We start from the raw sequence: 18,115 nt of genomic DNA, 5'->3' as shown, positions 1-18,115 counted from the left end.
TTTGGCCATCCAGTACCTTGCCATGTTGACTATTAAAAGTCTTGACATGTGGTGTTGGAGGGACCATTTTGGAGCTGGCTTCCAAGGCAGTAGCCCACCCTGATCTTTCCACACATTGCCTTTGAAGGAAAATGGATGAATGTTCTTGTCATTTGTCTTTTCCTGAAACGTGCCTGCATGTGTGATCCTAGCTGACCAGTCAATGCCCAAAAATCTCCCCTATGCTGTCTGTCTGTGATGGCTAATTGCCCTCTTTAAAGATGCAGAAAGAATTAGGTGGCTGGAGACAGTGTCTGCAGAAGGTCTGGAGATGGTTTCTCTTCTATGGGAGTGTAGTGCAGGGCATGAGGACTGGAGCAGAGTGTCTGGTTTATCACCACTAGTCCTCCTCTAGTGATATTTCCTCTTCCTTGTATTTTGCTGAACAGAGCTGTGCCACCGGCATCTTTCCCCTCCACTATTCTCTCCTTGTTGCCTACCTTTATGCCAGGTGAAACCCTGCAAATGGTGGCACTGGGCAGGCCTGTGCCCCTCTTGCCTTTGCCTGTGACAGGAAAGTGAGTCATGCTTGAGATGGCTCATTCTCACTTTCCTGCTACCCTATTAATACCAAAGCCTCTTGGGATGCCTGGTGATGTTGGGGTGCTCCTGCACTCTGGACCATGAATGGTGTGAGGGAAATGAAGCCCTGGTGTGGCTGTTTCTTGTTTCCATGTCTGTGAGCACCTGTTCTAGAAGGTTAATGAGTTGTTGCTTTGCCTTTCACAGGGCCCAGCCGGGTTCTTGATCTCGAGGCAGAATCCATTGGTGTGACTAATGTCACCTTAAAATGGGTGGTGAATGACAGCGCTTCTGACACCTACACATACAGGATAGAGGTTGTAAATGGTACAAATGGTACTGTGAAGAACTTGCTGTCCAATGCAACCAAGGCAGAAATTACTGAGTTAATCCCTGGGACACCGTACAGCTTCACAGTATTTGCTGTAGCAGCTGATAAAAAAACAGAAGGAGAAGGAGTGTCCATATTCCTGTATACAAGTAAGTCACTGTTTCCTGCATGGCTGTGGTGGTCTGTGCTTTGCGGTGCACCACAGGGCTCTACCCACCTGCACATGGCCTGAAATTTAAAAGTGTTGCTGGCAGAGTTGCTGTGCTTTGCCTACCTGCAGTCTAAGATATTTGTGTGAAAGAGACATAGCCTTCTTTGAAAAACCAGAGTAAAAACAAACAATTCTAAAACAATGATTGTTTAAGTTGATTACCTAGGCCTGTGTCACAGTGGACTCTTCCCAAGAACTTTCTCTCTGGCCTGGGATATTTGTGGGTGCATCTGTTGCCTTCACTTCTTGGAGGATTGGGGCATTAGAACATTCTTTTAAGCGTTCCCATATAGTCATACTGTAATCTGGGGCCGTGTTGCTGGTGCAGAATGAACTGTAGATAGCACTGGCTCAAGAGTGCATTCATGGCACGACTTATGCAAGCTGCTCCTTTGCCACCTTTCATCACCTCTGTTCCTATTTCAATGGTATTTGAAGTTCCTTACCTTTTGTTGTACACATATGGACCCCCTCCTTGTATCTTTCCTGACCAACATCTCTGAATTTCTGAGCAAAATCCTAGGAGCTGTGGCATGGTAATGATGTGTTCTGCTTTAGAGTGTCAAAGGGAGGTAAATGCAACTCAAGGTTACGTTCCATCAGTTCTGTCTTAGCTCCCCAGTGGTGCAACAGCCTCCAGAAATGCCTGGTGATGTTGTTGGGGTGCTCCTGCACTCTGGACCATGAGTGGTGTGAGGGAAGTGAAGCCCTGGTGTGGCTGTGTTTCTTGTTTCCATGTCTGTGAGCAGCTGTTCTTGCAGGTTAATGAGTTGTTGCTTTGCCTTTCACAGGGCCCAGCCGGGTTCTTGATCTCGAGGCAGAATCCATTGGTGTGACTAATGTCACCTTAAAATGGGTGGTGAATGACAGCGCTTCTGACACCTACACATACAGGATAGAGGTTGTAAATGGTACATTTGTGGAGAGCCTGACATCCAATGAAACCAGAGCAGAAATTACTGAGTTAATCCCTGGGACACCGTACAGCTTCACAGTATTTGCTGTAGCAGCTGATAAAAAAACAGAAGGAGAAGGAGTGTCCATATTGCTGGATACATGTAAGTCATGGTTTCTCACATCCTTGTTCCTAGTGGCCTGTGCTTTGCTGTGCAGGCCAGGGCTCTGCCCACCTGCCCCAGGTTTGAAATACAATATTATGTTTGGCAGACGTGCTGCACACAGCCTACCTGGACTCAGCAATAGCAGTGTGTGGAAGGGGGGTCTGTGCAGGGGATTTTGTTGCTCTCTCTTTCCTCTGGGTGAAGCCCTCAGATTCTCATTTGGAAGGCCTCCCACAGAGTGTGCATCATGTCTGGGGAACTTGCCCCTTTGGAGGGCCCATGGATGCAGCCGATCTTGGGCAGCACGGGATGGTGTGGCTGTCAGCCCTGCTGCTTTTAGGAGAAGGCTGAGCTATTTCTGCATTCCTCATGTTAGGCATTGTGACTTTTCCTCCTTGTTGTGTTCATGTACTGCCTTGTCTTTTCCTTTCTTTTATCCCATTTTGACTGAGGTGAAGTGAATCTGGCTCAGAGCTCCTGAGTAGGTTTTCCAAAGGGGATCTGGGATGAACTTGCAGAGTTGCTGGTACTGTCAAAGTGCTGCTTGGCTGAGTTTCTGGAGTCTTCTAGAGACTTTCACAGAGCCCAGCATTTTTTTTCTTAGCAGAGTGGAGTGTGCTGGCCTCTGACATTTCCCATGGATCACTGATGGTACTTCATCTAACTGTTCCTACAGGATAGAGGTCAAAAGTCATGACTCCTCTAGAAACCAGGCATCCATTGTCACCAAGTGTCAGAGGTGTTCCAGGGCTTGTCTGTAATCTCCTGTAATTTCACCGTATTTGTAGGAGTAGCCAACAGTGTTACTGAAGAAAAATAAATATTTATAAATTGCAGTAGAAGTAAGTCCCAGTCACTCACATCTATTTTTACTAAATCTCTTTCTTCTGGTTCACAATTGTGCTTTTCCTTAGTTTCTTAAAATAATACCCCTTCTAACAACAAAATAATTTAATAGATGAGTCTATTTGAAAGTACCCTGTATTTGAAAGTACCAAATACTTCCTTACCAAGAGAGAAAATAAATTTGGTGTGTATTGTAATTGTAGGTTTATAAGTGTTTTGGTCCTGAAGGACAAGTTTCACAAGATGTTTAGTTTAGGGGAACCTTTCTTCCCAGTCTTCCTGCTACATTACTTTTTAAGTATCTTTCTGTATCTGGTCATAAGGTTGCAATTTTTATACCATGTCCTAGAAGACTCTCAGTCAAACTGACTTGATATAGTTCCTGCTTTTAAAGACGGCTACTGCTGTGCTCTTAATGGACAGAGATTAAACTAATTTTCTTATTGCTGGCCAGTAAGAGTTTTACAGTAATTATAGAGGGATTTGGTGGCAGTGACTCTAAAAATGTTCTTAGAGTAATATGCTAAAGGGTTGAACAGTATTTTGAAAATGTTGGTGATCTTGATAGATACTCTGCCTAAATTTTCTCAGTAACCCTGTCTGTAGAGGAGGTAAAGAACACAGAATAGGTCTGTGTATTGTGTTAAATAGTTGTCTTCCTCATAAGGTAACAAGTCCTTGTGTAGGTAGTAAGTGCCACGTAGGCATCTTTTTAAAAGGGGAAGGGAATACTGAAGTTTTACAAGCATTTATACACATAACATACAAATACACAGCTTTTCTAAGGGCAAGGCTTGGTTTCTTACTCCTCCTTTTTTGTTATTCTTTTTTTCTTTTGGCAGTAACTGTCTCAGTGGATTCACTTCAGTGTGAGCCAGTGGCCAAGCAGCCTTTCCTAATGCTGAAGTGGAAATGTCCTTATGGTAACAACTCTGGCTTCAGAATCAAAATATATAATATAAGTACTTCTGAGGTAGTAAGAGAAGAATCAGCTTCACGCTGCACAGTTGAAGGCTCTGAGCAAACCTTCCAAACACCACGTTTAAATTTTTTCAGCACTTATAATGTTGCTATCATAACACTTTCAAATGGCTCTGAAAGCTCTCCAGTGGACAAGTTGTGTCACACCAGCATTACTGGTAAGCATTAAGATCTGAGAATAAAAAGATTCTTGTAGGACAAAAATATTAACATCATTATTGCAGAATACCAGACTTGGTATGTACTACATGGTCAGCCTGCAGGGTATTAAGAGAACACTATATTAATTCATAGTCTAATGTGATGCACAATAAATACGCATTATGTGAACAGTGTTGCTATCACAGCCTTTTCTTGTTTGGAAAACTTTTATCAGTGTCTAATATACTAAAAAATGTTTTTGTTGGCAGACCCACCTCCTCCAACTGAAGTTCCTTCAGTCAAGGTCGTCAGTCACAGCTCGTTGTCTGTTGAATTCTCTGATTTTGATTCACTGAATGGTCCATTGGAAGCCTATGCAATAATGATTACAACAGAAGACCAAAGTAAGATGTTTATGATATTGTCATGTAGCTGAAACAATTTACCAGGCAGCATCATGTTTTACACTCTGAATAGGTGTTAAACAGATAAAGAAAAGGCAGACTGAGAATTTTCAATCACTTTTCAGAAATCACGAGGCAGGTACCTTGCTTGAAGTCAGGTCACTCCTTGTTTTCAGAAGGTGCCTGTTTTCACTCAGTGGCACCTGTTTTCCTGCCTGACTTATCTTTGTAGATAAATCTCTTGTGTATTGCCCTTGTGCTGTTGCCACCTTGATTTGCCAGTGATTCCTTTCCCCAAGATTGTGTAGTGTCCTTTCTTTCCCCACAGAATATTTTTCAGACCAGCTAGTAGAAGCAGCTTTGGAATATGAAATGTTTTCCCCCTTTCCTCTTCAGCTGAAAGATTCCTGCAGCAAGGTCGTAAAAGGAAAAGAGCTTTTTTTCCTGATTATACCGAAAACACTTTTAACTAAGAGAGGTGGGATGTGGGTGGAAGGCTTAAATATCATTGACAGCATTAATGGAAGTTAAATTCCGTGGAAAACTAGAGAACTGAGAAATGTCTCTGATAGGTGAATGTTTAGTGATAAAACACTAAATTAAGGAACTTAGTTTTGCAGCATAGGTTCTACTTGAAAAACTGTTCATTTTTGCCAGTGCACAGGAGGAATAAGGCACCTGATGGAGACAGTTTCTGCTAAGTGGGAGTTGACATTCATGCTTATCCTTTGTTACAACACTGGAAATTCACTTTGCAGAATTTTGATTCCAGATCTTCCTTCAGTGGTTTTCCATGCAATATACATCCAAGAAATGTATGTTTGTGTGGGTATATATGTGTATATATATATAACACATCACATCAGTGCAGAAAATTCCTGTTTTTCACATGCCTACTCAGCTGCCCCAGAATTGCTGATTTGAATGCCAGTCTCTTGCCTGCAGCTCTGCTTGTAACTTCAACCAGTCCTGGTTAGTCACAAGATCTGGTGTATTCTTCTGTGTGGTTTAGATTGGAAGGTATTCAAGGAGGAATTTGTAGGATGTGACTGAGAGAAATAAGGGAGGAAGGTTGCCCACATCTGTAATTTACAGTGGGTCCTTTGATGGGAGCAGAAGACAAGCATCTCTTCAGCTTTATTGCTGAAATAGCACAAATATTCTTGAGATATGTTTCTCTGTTCTAAACCAGTCATGGTTATCTTTAGGATAGACAGAGAGGACTTTATTCTGTTGTGTAAGAAATACACAATGCTTTATTCTGTTTAAGGCTGTTTGAAATGTCGTAGGGTGGTATTCAAGGCATCTAGAAGGAGCTGCAGGTATAACCAGGTATGTACATCCTGTTGGACTTGAAACTAGGGACAAGACAGGACATAACACGTCTCAGGTAGTATTAAACACCCATTTCTGTGCTGCTAAGTTATTTGCAACCTCATCTGCTTTTAATGAGACCAAGTTAGTGCTCTGGAAGAGTTACCTTGCACCCTGTTGCTGCAGAGTCACAGTTGAGGAGAGCTTTGCTGCTGGTGGTAGATCATTCCTTGTCTGCACAGCTCTAGAAAACTTACCAAAGCTTTTCCGCCTTTCAGAGCCTCCTGCAAGGCTTCTCCTTTTTAAAGGTGAATTCAGTGTGATACCCACCTTTAGAAGGGCCTTTTAGCTTTGTAAAGGCAGTCAATAGAGAGCAAACTTCTGTCAAATGAGTGAGATTGTTTGTCCTGCCTCAGCACTGGGAATAATGTGTCAGTTGGCTTGCTCTTGAGTTGTTGGGACAGCTGCTAAGTTGAGTTTATTATTACCTCTTAGGTTACATGTTCCTCGACTGTATAATTGCCTTAAGGTTCTAGGGTTTGTCTGCTATAAGAACAGACACTGTGAAGTGGTGCTGTTCTGCAAATGGTGTCCTGTTGGTCACTGTGGTAGCCTGTTCTTAACCTTCTGAAGGGGAAATTGTTCTCATCATTGTTTTGTCCAGTGCTTGTCTATGTCAAGGAAAGGCAGAAATTACTTCTTTCATCTCTTACAGTTGAGGTGTGAGACTTCTTGTAGGATAGAACAAGGAACAAGTTCAGGTCAAGTTTAGTGTCACCCTGAGTGAGGCCTGATGCTGTTTGGGTAGCACAAATACTGATGGACTTTTTTCTACAACATTTGCATTTTACTCTCTACATACAGGAATGGATAGAACACATATGGATAAAGCTGACTTGGCTGGTGAAGTCTGTCTGTCCACAAGGGTGCCTGGTTCCCGCACTCATGTACCTTTATTCAGAAGCTCCTACACACTCTAGAAGTAAAACCAATAGCAAATTAAAACAAATAACACTGGGGAGAGGTGGTGCAGTAGATTGCACTGCAGTAGAAGAGGTTTCTGAGATTATCTGTAGCTCTCAGCCTTTCATTTCAAGCATTACTTGTGGAGGAATGACATCTGTAGTTAATATGACCAGCTCAGCCACTGTGCCAATTGCTACAAAACCAGGGGATGAATTATATCCATGTTCTTGTTGTTTCCTGAAGGTTCTGAGTCTTTGAAGTCTAAATTGAACAACACATACAGAGATTTCAAGAAGAAGACAACAACTGCTTATGTTACATATGTTATAAAAACAGAGCAGTCAGAATCACATTCTTCCCGTTCTCAGAGTGATAAAAACATCATTAATGTAGGCAAGGGAAACACAATGTATGGCTACGAAAATGGACCATTGATCCCTCTTCGTTCATACAGGTATTTATTTCAAACCATTCTTTTGTTAAGTTTTCTGCTGTTGAAATCTAGAAGATCTGTAATCTTTCCATTAGATGAGCTTGTTAAAGGCTGTTAAAACCCTGTAATGTACATGGTTTTGTTTTTTTCTTATTCCTTCCTTTTCAACAGGGCATGTGTTGCAGGTTTTACTAATATAACCTTTACGGACGATGTAATTGAGGGGGAAGATAGTTACGTATCATTTTCACCCTGTTCTGAACCAGTCTTACTGCCCCAGGATCCAGGTATAGTTAATGTCAAATATAGGACTGGTGGCTTGGCACATGCACAGTGTGGAGATTCCTTAATTATGGCAAGTTTCTTAATATCAGAACACCCGTTGGTTTCTCTGTATGAACTGTTTCTAGCTTTGCAGTGGCACTGCTCTGTACATTCATACCTTACTAGTTCTGCAGGTAATCCCTTTTTTCCATGTAGGATTCCACTGCAGGAGTAGTCAAAAGCCATGGCATGCTAAAAGGGACTGGATGACACAGTGAGACTTTTGTGTAGTAACAAGAGGCAAATAGCAACTGATGGTCTCACAGTACTGTTAAACTAGAAGCAGGTATATTGAAATGCAGATACTGGTGCTTTGATCCCAATTTTATGTTAATTTAACATTCTCTGGTTATTATTCTTAATGAGATTTCCATACTGGTACTGCCAAAGGACAGTAAAGACAAGATATTTTAGTAGAGTGAAGCATGCTTGGTTAGTCAGTTGCAAGGTTCTGCTGTAGGATGTTGATTCAGTTGGAAGTTACTGAAGAGGACAATGAGTAATACTTTTTCTCTTTTATCAGGTGTTATTGCTGGAGTGGTTATTGGATGCCTCTTGGCTATCTTGGCTGTAGTCGCTGTAGGGGGATTCATATTCTGGAGGAGGAGAAGGTAATGTGTGTTTGTTGTTGCATTGGTTGTGCTCAGGAGCTCCAGTGTTTCACTTCAGGGTTTTTCTCCTGTCATGATACATGGCTATCAAGATGTTTTAAAATATGTTGTATTAAAATGTTGTCTGTATGTTACAGATTAGAATTGAAGTATCAAACCACTTGTTTAATAACTTTGTTTAAGCCCATAGTTACAAACTAATGAGTTGAGAAGAGCTAAACAAAATAAATTTTAATTCATAGAACATAGAATTATAGAATCATAGAATGTCTTGGGTTGGAAGGGACCTTCAAGATCATCCAGTTCCAACCACCCTGCCCATGGGCAGGGATACCTCCCACTGCCCCAGGTTGCTCAGAGCTTCTTTCCAGTCTGGCCTTGAACACTGCCAGAAATGGGGCATCCACAGCTTCTCTGGGCAACCTGTGCCAGTGCCTTACCATTCATGAATAGTGATGAAGTCATTCTATCACAAGTGAGCAAACATCTCAAATTATTGTGCAAAAAGTAATTGGGTGTAATTTTACCTTAGATGGTTTGATTTTAAATTATCCATCAGTCATTCTTTTTAATTGCTTAATGACCTGTCATGTGAAACTTCTATTGTGGAATTTCCACAATAAAAGCTGATGAGTTTCAGCTGGTCTCAGTTTTTAACCTTGTTCATATCATCTGGGATGTAAAAGTGCACAAAGGCTTTTCCTGCTTCTGACCATCCTTTATGTGGAGTTAGCCATAGGGCCCTTAGTCCAGTTTTCTTAGTTGCTTTAAGTAACTGTTGTTATTTTTACAGTTGTGTCCAATAGCTGTGTACAGCCTTGGGAAGAGTTTTCTTTAAAGCTAGCAACATTTCTTTTCATTCAGCTGCCACTGAATGACTGACACTTCACTGTTGAGCACTTCCTGTAGGGATTCTGGGATTAGCAGCAGTTCTCCTCCTAAAGTATCAGCTATTGGTGCAGATCCCTCACTTGTACATCTTCCACCAAAATATGTGCTTTGTGTTCAGGCTTTATACTCTGGTTCCAACAGAAAGAAGCAGTCCCATTGCACAACATCACTAAAAGAAGGGTGAAGTTCTTTTGGTTTTTGTTCTTTTTGTTTTTATTCCTGGTGTAAAAGTTTGCCTCAGGAGTTTGGGGGTTTTTTCACAGAATAAGATACTTTAAAAGAAATTGTTCTCAATGGGCACAAGGAAACAGATAGGAAATCTCATATAAATTCCATTGAATTCTACTGTAAATCTGTGTTGTTTTCTTTTACCTTATAGGAAAGATAAAAGAAATACTGAAGTGTCTTTTTCTCCAATTAAGTAAGTCCATATATTTTCTTCTGGTATTTTCTGAGCTCAAGTGATATTTGCAAAAATTACTCAGAACTCAGATACTTGTTTTCTGTGCAGTTTTATAGAGAACGTTGAAGTATTAATTCCTCATGGAACTGAAGGATGCCAGCATGCAGACTAAAAATAATCATGTTGATTAAGACTTCTAGAGCTACCACAGGGATTTGAGTGTTCACTTCATGAATCACTATTAGACACACAAATGCTCCACATGGTTTTGAAAAACAGGGTTTGAATGAAACACAGACTTCATGCACAATCAGAATTGTTGATAAAATGCAAAAAGGCAAAATATGTTCTGTGATCTGAATTTTTATTTTTTTAATGACTTTGTGCTGAGCCATTCATCCAGATAATGTTGTGATTGTAAAAGCTGGCCATGGAGGGAGTAACCACAATATATTGGAAGTCACAGGCACTGCAACTGAATCGTGTTATTGGTTCTGGCACCAATTTATGTGCTGATGGAAAGCCATGGCCAGAACATCCCATGGAATACCACCTCTGTAGGCTTGATGATTGGCATAAAATACACCAGGGAATGGGGTCAATCCAGTGGGAGTAAGCAGCTGGCTGACACCTTGCGTGATGTTCCTCTCCTGAAGGATGCACTGTTCTCTCCTTGATTTAACAGAGCAGTTAAATGCTATGCTTGATACCCTGTCCCCTGTAAATGCACTGTTTTGTGGCTGCAACTAACAGTCATGCTTTCAGTCTTAGATTCACATAATGAAAAATACAACTGCATGTGTCTAATCAGCTTTTTTTTCTTTCCCTCACCTCTCCTGAAGAATCAAGAAGTAAGTAAAGCATACTTTCTAACACATTAACTAAATTAATTCACGGCTTATTTACCTAACACCAGTTGCTGACATGTGGCTTTTCTTATTTTAGATCAAAAATGATTAAAGTGGAGAACTTTGAGTCATACTTTAAGAAGCAGCAAGCTGACTCCAACTGTGGTTTTGCTGAAGAGTATGAGGTATGTGCCCTCAGTGGGGAGAGAGCTTCATGACAAATATTTTTGGAAAGACAAATCATCTTTCCTAGGGAGCATGCACAAGGCTTACTGAAGGAGAAAGAAGGGTCCTTTTTTATAGAAATGATTAAGCTGTGTGTATAACCTTCCCTTCCCTTATACAGCTCTGAATTTAGTTGAAGTGCATGATAAATACTTCCTGCCCTGAATTATTATCTCTGATTGTGGGCTTGTCGTATGGCCTGCTTATCAGAGCTCTGACCGTCTTTGACCCTAGTCATATGCAGACTTAGCCTATTACAGAATTTCTCTGTACTTCAGTTTTCTCATCTTGGGTTGTTTTGGGGATTTTCTTACACGTATCAAGACAGGTCTGTTGCTAATCTCACTGACTTCTTCAGTGCATGGGTGTGATTTGCAAACCACACCTGTGAATAGCTCAGTCAGAGAAACAGCAATTATGATTTGCTTACTGACCTTAAGAGTTTTTCTATGAAACATGCTAAAGTTCACTTGCTGTAAGGAACAAAGGACAGGAAGGAAGTGTCAGGGAGGATTCTGTGTTGTCATGTCTGCTGTTAAAGAATCTCATTCCATTTCTCATCTCCGTAAAGCTATTAATTGATTTTCTTCTTCAAATTCTGTCTCTTTGTATTTCACAGGCTGGTGCTCCACCTTGCCTTCCTCTCAGATTTTGCTTCCTTCAGTTGTTCATTATGTGTTTGCTCCTTTCTCCCTGTAATGTCTGTGGAATTTATGCAGTAGTTCCCTGCCTTGGGGCCAGAAGGAGCTGCAATTAGTATCAGTGTCTGTTTCCACAAAACTGTTTCCAGGCTTTTGAAGTCCATCTGTGGGTTTTAAACATGTTGCTATTCCTATATTCTGTATTAATCCCTTCTCTAAAAGATTTGCCACTGTCACCCTTCCACTCTGTAACAAGATGATTTTTATTGACATTTATTCCAGTTTAACATGCCTACTTTTACAGCACAGGACACAAGTTTGGACTACTTTTTCTGTTTGTCACATTTCTGTATGACTGCTAAACCGGAACCAGGTGCTCATGAATCCTGCTTTTATTGTAGGAACTCAAGTCTGCTGGTGTTCATCAGCCCAAATTTGCTGCTGAACTTCCTGAGAACAGGGGGAAAAATAGATACAACAACGTCTTACCATGTGAGTTATTCTCTTTGGGTTTGCATCTTGTACTGGTTGAGTTTTTAAGTGAAAGCCGTTGGGTTTGGCTAATCCAGCTTTAATAGTACCCAGATGTTTCAAATATCATTTTCCAAATGAATGAATTTGAGCTGCTGCTTTCCCAAAGTCACTGTATAAACACACCTGAAAGAGCCTTCCCTCAAGGATATTTCTTCAGAAAGCTTCTTTAAAGAACTTTCTCGTAACGAAATAACTTTAATATTCCATTTGTGAGAAATGTGCAATCCAGGTTGAAGACACAAGAGGTTAACAGTTAACCACAGACAAATAAATTTGCAAGCTATGAGAAATATTAAGACCCTGCTGGCCAGCTTTGCAGATCGAGTAAGAGTAAGCTCTGTCAAGCTGTCTGTGGGCATCCCAATGTAGCAGAGAGTCAGAAGTAATTGAAGAGTGAACAGTGACAGGTACTTAAGGATGCTTTGGAGGAAAAACATCAGCTGCTGTGGCAGCAGGAGACAATTTTTTTTCTCTAGTAATTAAAACAGTAGTAAATATTGTGTTAGATTAAAATATATAAATATATAATATATTTAAACATTTAATATCTAACCATGTTTAAACCCAAAATAATCTATGTTTCTTGAGTGATTATCCTGACCGCTCCTATTTCTGAAGGCTACTGTTGTTTGATTCCTAAGGTTATATTCTTAAAATGCACATTGAACACTTTTTGTTTAGAAACCATGTATTAGATAAACAATATTTTTCTGAAAGGTTCCAGTTAGAAAATTCATATTTGTCTTATCCATTTTTCTTTCTGCAGATGATATTTCTCGTGTTAAACTTTCAAATCAAAGCTCTGGAGCTGACTATATTAACGCAAACTATATGCCTGTAAGTTGCTTCATTAGCTGACATGAAATATAATGTGTATTTTTCTGATGTAGGCATAAGGGCTCATAATGATGTTTAAAAGAAGCTTTTATTTCTCACTGATGATATGTGTGTGTGTATATATACACATTTATTTTGTTTTTTTTCTTAGGGTTATAATTCAAAGAAGGCATTTATTGCTGCACAGGGTCCATTACCCAATACCATAGAAGACTTCTGGCAAATGATTTGGGAAAAGAGTATCTACTCTATTGTTATGTTGACAAAATGCGTGGAACAAGCCCGGGTATGTTGTTATCAATACTGAATTGTCTCTTGAAGGCAGCTGCATCTCTTTAATTTCTGTTGTTACCTTAGTGGTTTGGAGACTGGCCACTGTCTTTTAACAACCATCTTCTTGGTGGAAGACTCTTTTCTAAATTTAAAAAAGCACAATTATTTTGGTGGGTTTTTTTTTTTAAGCTTTTCCTATTTTTATATCTCCTGACTCCCAGCATAGATTGTCTCAGGAGGGTTGTGGAATCACTGTCATTACGGGTGGGTTCTTCTCTTCTCTCTAAAGAATTATTTTGGTAGATGTTCTCTTGCCCTGGAATAGCCTTGAGAAGAGTGACATGCTTTTTAGCCCTGCTTCAGGTGGTGGGTTATTTAAAAGTGAGTTGTTTCATTGTTGTGTGTGACGTGTCTAACTTTGTAACTCTCTTCTTAGACAAAATGTGAGCAGTACTGGCCAGACAAACAACCTAAGAGCTATGGTGACATTATTGTGACAATGGTCTCAGAAGTTGTCCTTCCAGAATGGACAATAAGGGACTTCACTGTAGAAAAGGTGAGGACTGCCTTTATTGTTGGTTGTTAGCATGTAAATAACCTTGTGCTTATGCAGATACGTGTAATATCTTCTGGACTAAACAATTAGCCCCATCAGTAAATACAATGCAGTAGATATGAACTTGGAGTAAAGTACAAGGAAATTATTTCAAAGTATTCTCTACCACAGCAGAAGGAAGAGGGAAACTGGAAAATTATTGAAATCACTGCAGTTGTAACAGGCATCTTTGATGAAGTGGAGGTTGGCCCAGTACACGTGCCAGGAAGCACAACTGTCACTCCTCTCAAGCCAGTTTTCCTTGTCTTTTTTGTTAGTTTTTTTAATGTCTCCTCTTCCTGCAGTCCAACACCCCCGAGAGCCACACAGTGCGCCAGTTCCATTTCACCTCCTGGCCGGATCACGGCGTGCCAGAGACAACAGACCTTCTCATCAACTTCAGGCACCTTGTCCATGAGTACAACAGCCAGAATCCAGTGGACTCGCCTACTCTGGTGCACTGCAGGTAGGAAGAAGGTGTTTCTGTTAGGCACACTTTTGTCTTGTGTTTTTTTTACAGTCAATTCCATTTCAGTGGGATTAAAACCAAAGTAAGTCTCTCTGTGTAAGGACATGAGCTGTTCACTTTACCAAACTAAAACCTTTGCCTGGTGCTTCAGAAACTAACAGTGCTGTGTAGGTAGCAAAGGAAGTGATACAAAATGTTGTAAGAACAGAGCATCTCTCCTAACCTGGAAAACTGAGCTGGAAAACACGTCCTTTTTAGAGCTTGTGTATATAATCCTGTGCATGAGCAAGGCTGAGAAGCCCCTCTTGGTGGTGGTAAGAGCCACACCTCCTGTGCTGCCAAGACTTTTATTACCCATGCCACTGAAATAGTTGGAGGCATCATCCTGGCTTGCCTGGCTTTTTGTCAGGCCAGCAGTGAGCAGGTGGTTGGGAGGAAGCACAAACAGCCTGTCTGTGTCCTTGCAGCGCTGGCGTCGGGAGGACGGGGACGTTCATCGCCATCGACCGCCTGATCCAGCAGATGGAGATGGAGAACACCGTGGACGTGTACGGAGTGGTGTACGACCTCCGCATGCACCGACCCCTCATGGTGCAGACTGAGGTGAGGCTCTCTCCCATCCAGCAGCACCTTTCTCAGCTGTGCATAATCCTCCAGATGTAGCTCTGAGTTACGGGACAAGAAGATACTAAGGAGTTACAACTGCTCTTCATTTACCTTCTCTGCTTCCTGCCTCATCTCTTCTCCACAAAAGTAGTTGCAGCCAGGGACTGTAGTACACCCAAGCAATGTCTTTACAGAATACTTTGTAGGACTGGCATTTGCAGCTGGAAGGAATCAAATCCTGAAGCAGACTTTTTTGCAGGCTAGTTTTACCCATGGAGGGGGGGGCAGGGTTATCCTTTAGTTGTGAGCCAGAATTATCTGGAGTCAAATGGTCTTGGTGGCATCTTTGCTTTTGTGTCCTGCAGGAATACAAGTACTCCTACAGAAATTACCACTTTGATCCAGAAAGGTGTATGGACTAACTCAAGCTGATTTGAAAAACGCTGTAAAGTCTCCATCATGAAAGTCTTAGTATCCTAAGTGTTAGGCACGACAGATCCTAGGTCTAGACAGCAAAACTGGATCCTAATTTTTTTTTATGTGGGGGGGGAGGGGATGGCATTGATCAGATGACATCATGAGGTCCTTTCCAGCACTGTTTTTTATAAACTATATGTCACAGCATATGTCACAGTCGAGATGGCCATGATACACAGAGTATCACCATACAATTTCAGAACCCATACAGAGTAACACCAGACCACTTCAGAAGGCTGCAAGTATCTGCCCTTCTTGTTCTTTAGCCTAGCCTTTTATACCCCTCATGTTCATGCATTGCACCTGTGTGCCCTCTGTTCTGATCCCTTTGGTGACTGGTCAGTAACAGCTCAGCACTCCATGTCTCATTGCTTTCAATGCTGTTCACCTGCTTTTCACAGCTGTAGCCTGTTGGGGATGAAGCTCGCAGCAGCTCCACTCCTAATTACCACAAACTCTGTGCCTACGCTATATATATATGTTCTAAAACAAGCACTGTGATAACACTCAGTGCAGTGCCCAACTTATATTTAGAAGCAGAATTACTTCCAAAATCAGGTATTTTTTAGAAATGTATTTCTGTCTCCCTTTCTCCCATCAGGACCAGTACGTCTTCCTAAACCAGTGTGTCATGGACATCATTAAATCCCAGAGGGAGAGGAAAACGGACCTTATCTACCAAAACGTGACAGCAATGGCAATCTATGAAAACTTCACACCTGGGCCAGCCTTTGGGAAGGCCAATGGCTACCATGCATAGTCCAGAAGGAACCCAGTGCCTCCATCCAGGAGATGTTACCTGCCCATAGGAGAAGGAGGTGTCCGACTCGTGTTTTCTGGGATTGTGTGCAGTGTTTCATGTCTGGCTTCTCCAGTTCTGTCTGCATTCAAAGGTGTGATCTACAGGAGGAAAAACACAACACTGGCAGGAGCTGCAGACTCATGTTAAAAAAACCCAAACAACAAAACCCAAGCAAAACTTTTTAAAGTTAACAGAGGAATCTTGTTTTTTCTTGGGAATGTAACAGTACTGATAGGTGAAATAGCATTTGCAGTATGAACAGTGAACTAGAGTTTAAATATTAAAATAATAACACAAGCTTTTTATTACAATTTTATATGATTTCATTTACAGACACCAGGCTGATGGGTTGTTTTAATATATTTAATTATAAGTTTCAGGAACATATTTTATCTACTGTATCTGGTTACTTAGTTAATAGATATGTGCCTCTGTGATCTATTTTTTTTTCTGTGTTCCTTTTTATTTAACTTAGTTAATAGATATGTGCCTCTGTGATCTATTTTTTTTTTTTTTGTGTTCCTTTTTATTTAAAAAGGAGTACAAATGGCTCCTTCAAATGGACATTCATACTTGGAAATTGTGCCTTTTCTAGTTGCTACTCTAGAAAAAAAAAACAGCAGAGATTCTATTTTTGTACTGAAACTCTTAATGAGAACACAGATTTTTAAATAAGGCTTATGTCAAACTTAACTGTAGTTGCACTGTTGGCAGGACTCTCCAGAAGTTTGGAGGTGAGCTTTGTTTTTGCATTTCATCACAAATATCCCCTGCCTTAATGTTTTGGTGCCTCTGCCAGAGGAAAAGGAGTGTGGTCTGTCACTCCGAGCTTTAACTGTAGATAAAAACAGAGCAAGTGAATCTGTGAATGTGTGTGCGGGGGGTGTGTGGGCGTGTGGATGAAGGACAGAATAGCTCCTCCCTGTTCCTGCCTGATATTCCTGTTTTTATACAATTTATAATGATTTATTTAAAGGTGCAATATATGATTTACTGAATAATGCTCACTCTAATAGAGTTTTTCTCAGGTTGGTGTCTTTTTATCATTGTTGTTGTTTTTCCTCAAATATATAAATCTGTGAAAATGCTGAAACTAAGGTTCCAAGTGTTCAAGCACTCCCAAACGGATCGACTGGCTTTACTTTTCTACCAAAAGACATTGCACAAAATTCTGCTGTCAAGACAAATTTCTTGGTTGTTTTAGCCATTCAAAACTGAGACACATCTTACCTGCCTGCATCTCACTGATCCAGTGTAATTGTTTTGTGATTATTTGCAATATACTGCTGCTTTTGTTTTGACTGGTCCTTTTAGAAATTGAAGGAACAAGCAGAAATCCCCGGTTTGCTGATTTCACAAGTCAAGGATCAGATTGGATTTATTTTGCTGGTACATAACTGTTAGACTTAGGAAGGCATTACCAATGAAGGACTTAGGTAGCGTGGGATGGGGAGAAGGTGTGTTTTTTCGTCTTTGGATCGTTGCACTGGTTGCATTGTAGATGAATATGAAGTTTATGAATAATGCTATAGAATAGCTATAAAGCAGGGAAAAAATCTTATGAAGGTTTAATAACCAGAGTCCCTGGAATTCTGCTGCTTTTTTGTTGTCATTATTTTGGGGGTTTTTCTTTGTTTTAGTAGAATTGTTAGAAAAAGCTACAGATGCTAGGAGTATATGTGGCTTTACAGTGGAACCTGGCAACCTTACAGGATCCAATGTCAGCTGAAGGAGAACATAGGAATTCCTGGTGCACAACTGTAACTTTACAAATATCCTGAGGAATTTTTTACAACCTGGTGTGAAACTGTGGTGTGCTGTGTGAGCAAAACTGGAGGACAAACCACAGTGCACTTTTGGTTGTTAGGTTTTGGGGTTTGGTTTTGTTGTTTGTTTGGTTTGGTTTTTTATTTTTTTTGTAGCAGCCACTTGTGGGTTCTTGAATATAATTTTGTTCCTCTTTCTCTGGAAATATTTTAAAAAACCCTCATCTTGAGGTTCCTCATCCTGCCCAGCTCCATCCAAACTGGCAGCCCACAAAGTGGATCTCTCATTTGCATTCTTCCCAAGCTGCTGTCAGATGACAAAGATAAACCACTTGCACCAAACAGAACCATTCCAAAAGAACTGGGAGGGAGGAAAGTCTGCCCTTTCCAGTCATGTTATTTTCTTTCTCTCTTATTCTTTTAATTACTGCACATCTGTGCAGAGCACAGAGCCAGTATTTGTTATTCCAGGTCTCCCAAGAACTTGCTGCCTTAGGGTGGCAAGTGTTCTTTCGCTTCAGAAGGCCCTTGTTTTGTGTAGCTTAGAGGAGAGGGAGATGAGTC

General features: G+C 40.8%; 1 protein-coding gene across 3 annotated transcripts in view; it reads left to right on the top strand.

Moving 5' to 3' along the window:
- Positions 1–16,229, top strand: part of LOC121341586 (receptor-type tyrosine-protein phosphatase eta-like) — a 69,916-nt gene extending 53,687 nt beyond the window's left edge. Inside the window, exons 7-23 of one of the 3 annotated variants that reach the window (XM_041415245.1) lie at positions 769–878; positions 2,005–2,161; positions 3,853–4,149; positions 4,402–4,536; positions 7,060–7,270; positions 7,421–7,536; positions 8,097–8,184; positions 9,455–9,496; positions 10,321–10,329; positions 10,424–10,511; positions 11,594–11,684; positions 12,493–12,563; positions 12,715–12,849; positions 13,273–13,392; positions 13,737–13,897; positions 14,368–14,503; positions 15,585–16,229. In XM_041415245.1, the coding sequence (XP_041271179.1) occupies positions 769–878; positions 2,005–2,161; positions 3,853–4,149; positions 4,402–4,536; positions 7,060–7,270; positions 7,421–7,536; positions 8,097–8,184; positions 9,455–9,496; positions 10,321–10,329; positions 10,424–10,511; positions 11,594–11,684; positions 12,493–12,563; positions 12,715–12,849; positions 13,273–13,392; positions 13,737–13,897; positions 14,368–14,503; positions 15,585–15,743 (2,126 nt within the window). In that variant the 3' untranslated portion in view covers positions 15,744–16,229. Of the gene's footprint in view, positions 1–768; positions 1,042–1,894; positions 2,162–3,852; positions 4,150–4,401; positions 4,537–7,059; positions 7,271–7,420; positions 7,537–8,096; positions 8,185–9,454; positions 9,497–10,320; positions 10,330–10,423; positions 10,512–11,593; positions 11,685–12,492; positions 12,564–12,714; positions 12,850–13,272; positions 13,393–13,736; positions 13,898–14,367; positions 14,504–15,584 lie in introns of all 3 variants that reach the window. The other 2 variants (XM_041415243.1, XM_041415244.1) reach the window with 2 other exon arrangements.
- Positions 16,230–18,115: the final 1,886 nt, after the last annotated feature.

The sequence above is a fragment of the Onychostruthus taczanowskii genome, unplaced genomic scaffold, assembly GCF_017590055.1.
Source record: "Onychostruthus taczanowskii isolate IOZ18803 unplaced genomic scaffold, ASM1759005v1 scaffold49, whole genome shotgun sequence".
In the NCBI taxonomy this organism is placed as follows: domain Eukaryota; kingdom Metazoa; phylum Chordata; class Aves; order Passeriformes; family Passeridae; genus Onychostruthus; species Onychostruthus taczanowskii.
This window is presented reverse-complemented; position numbering and strand designations above follow the sequence as displayed.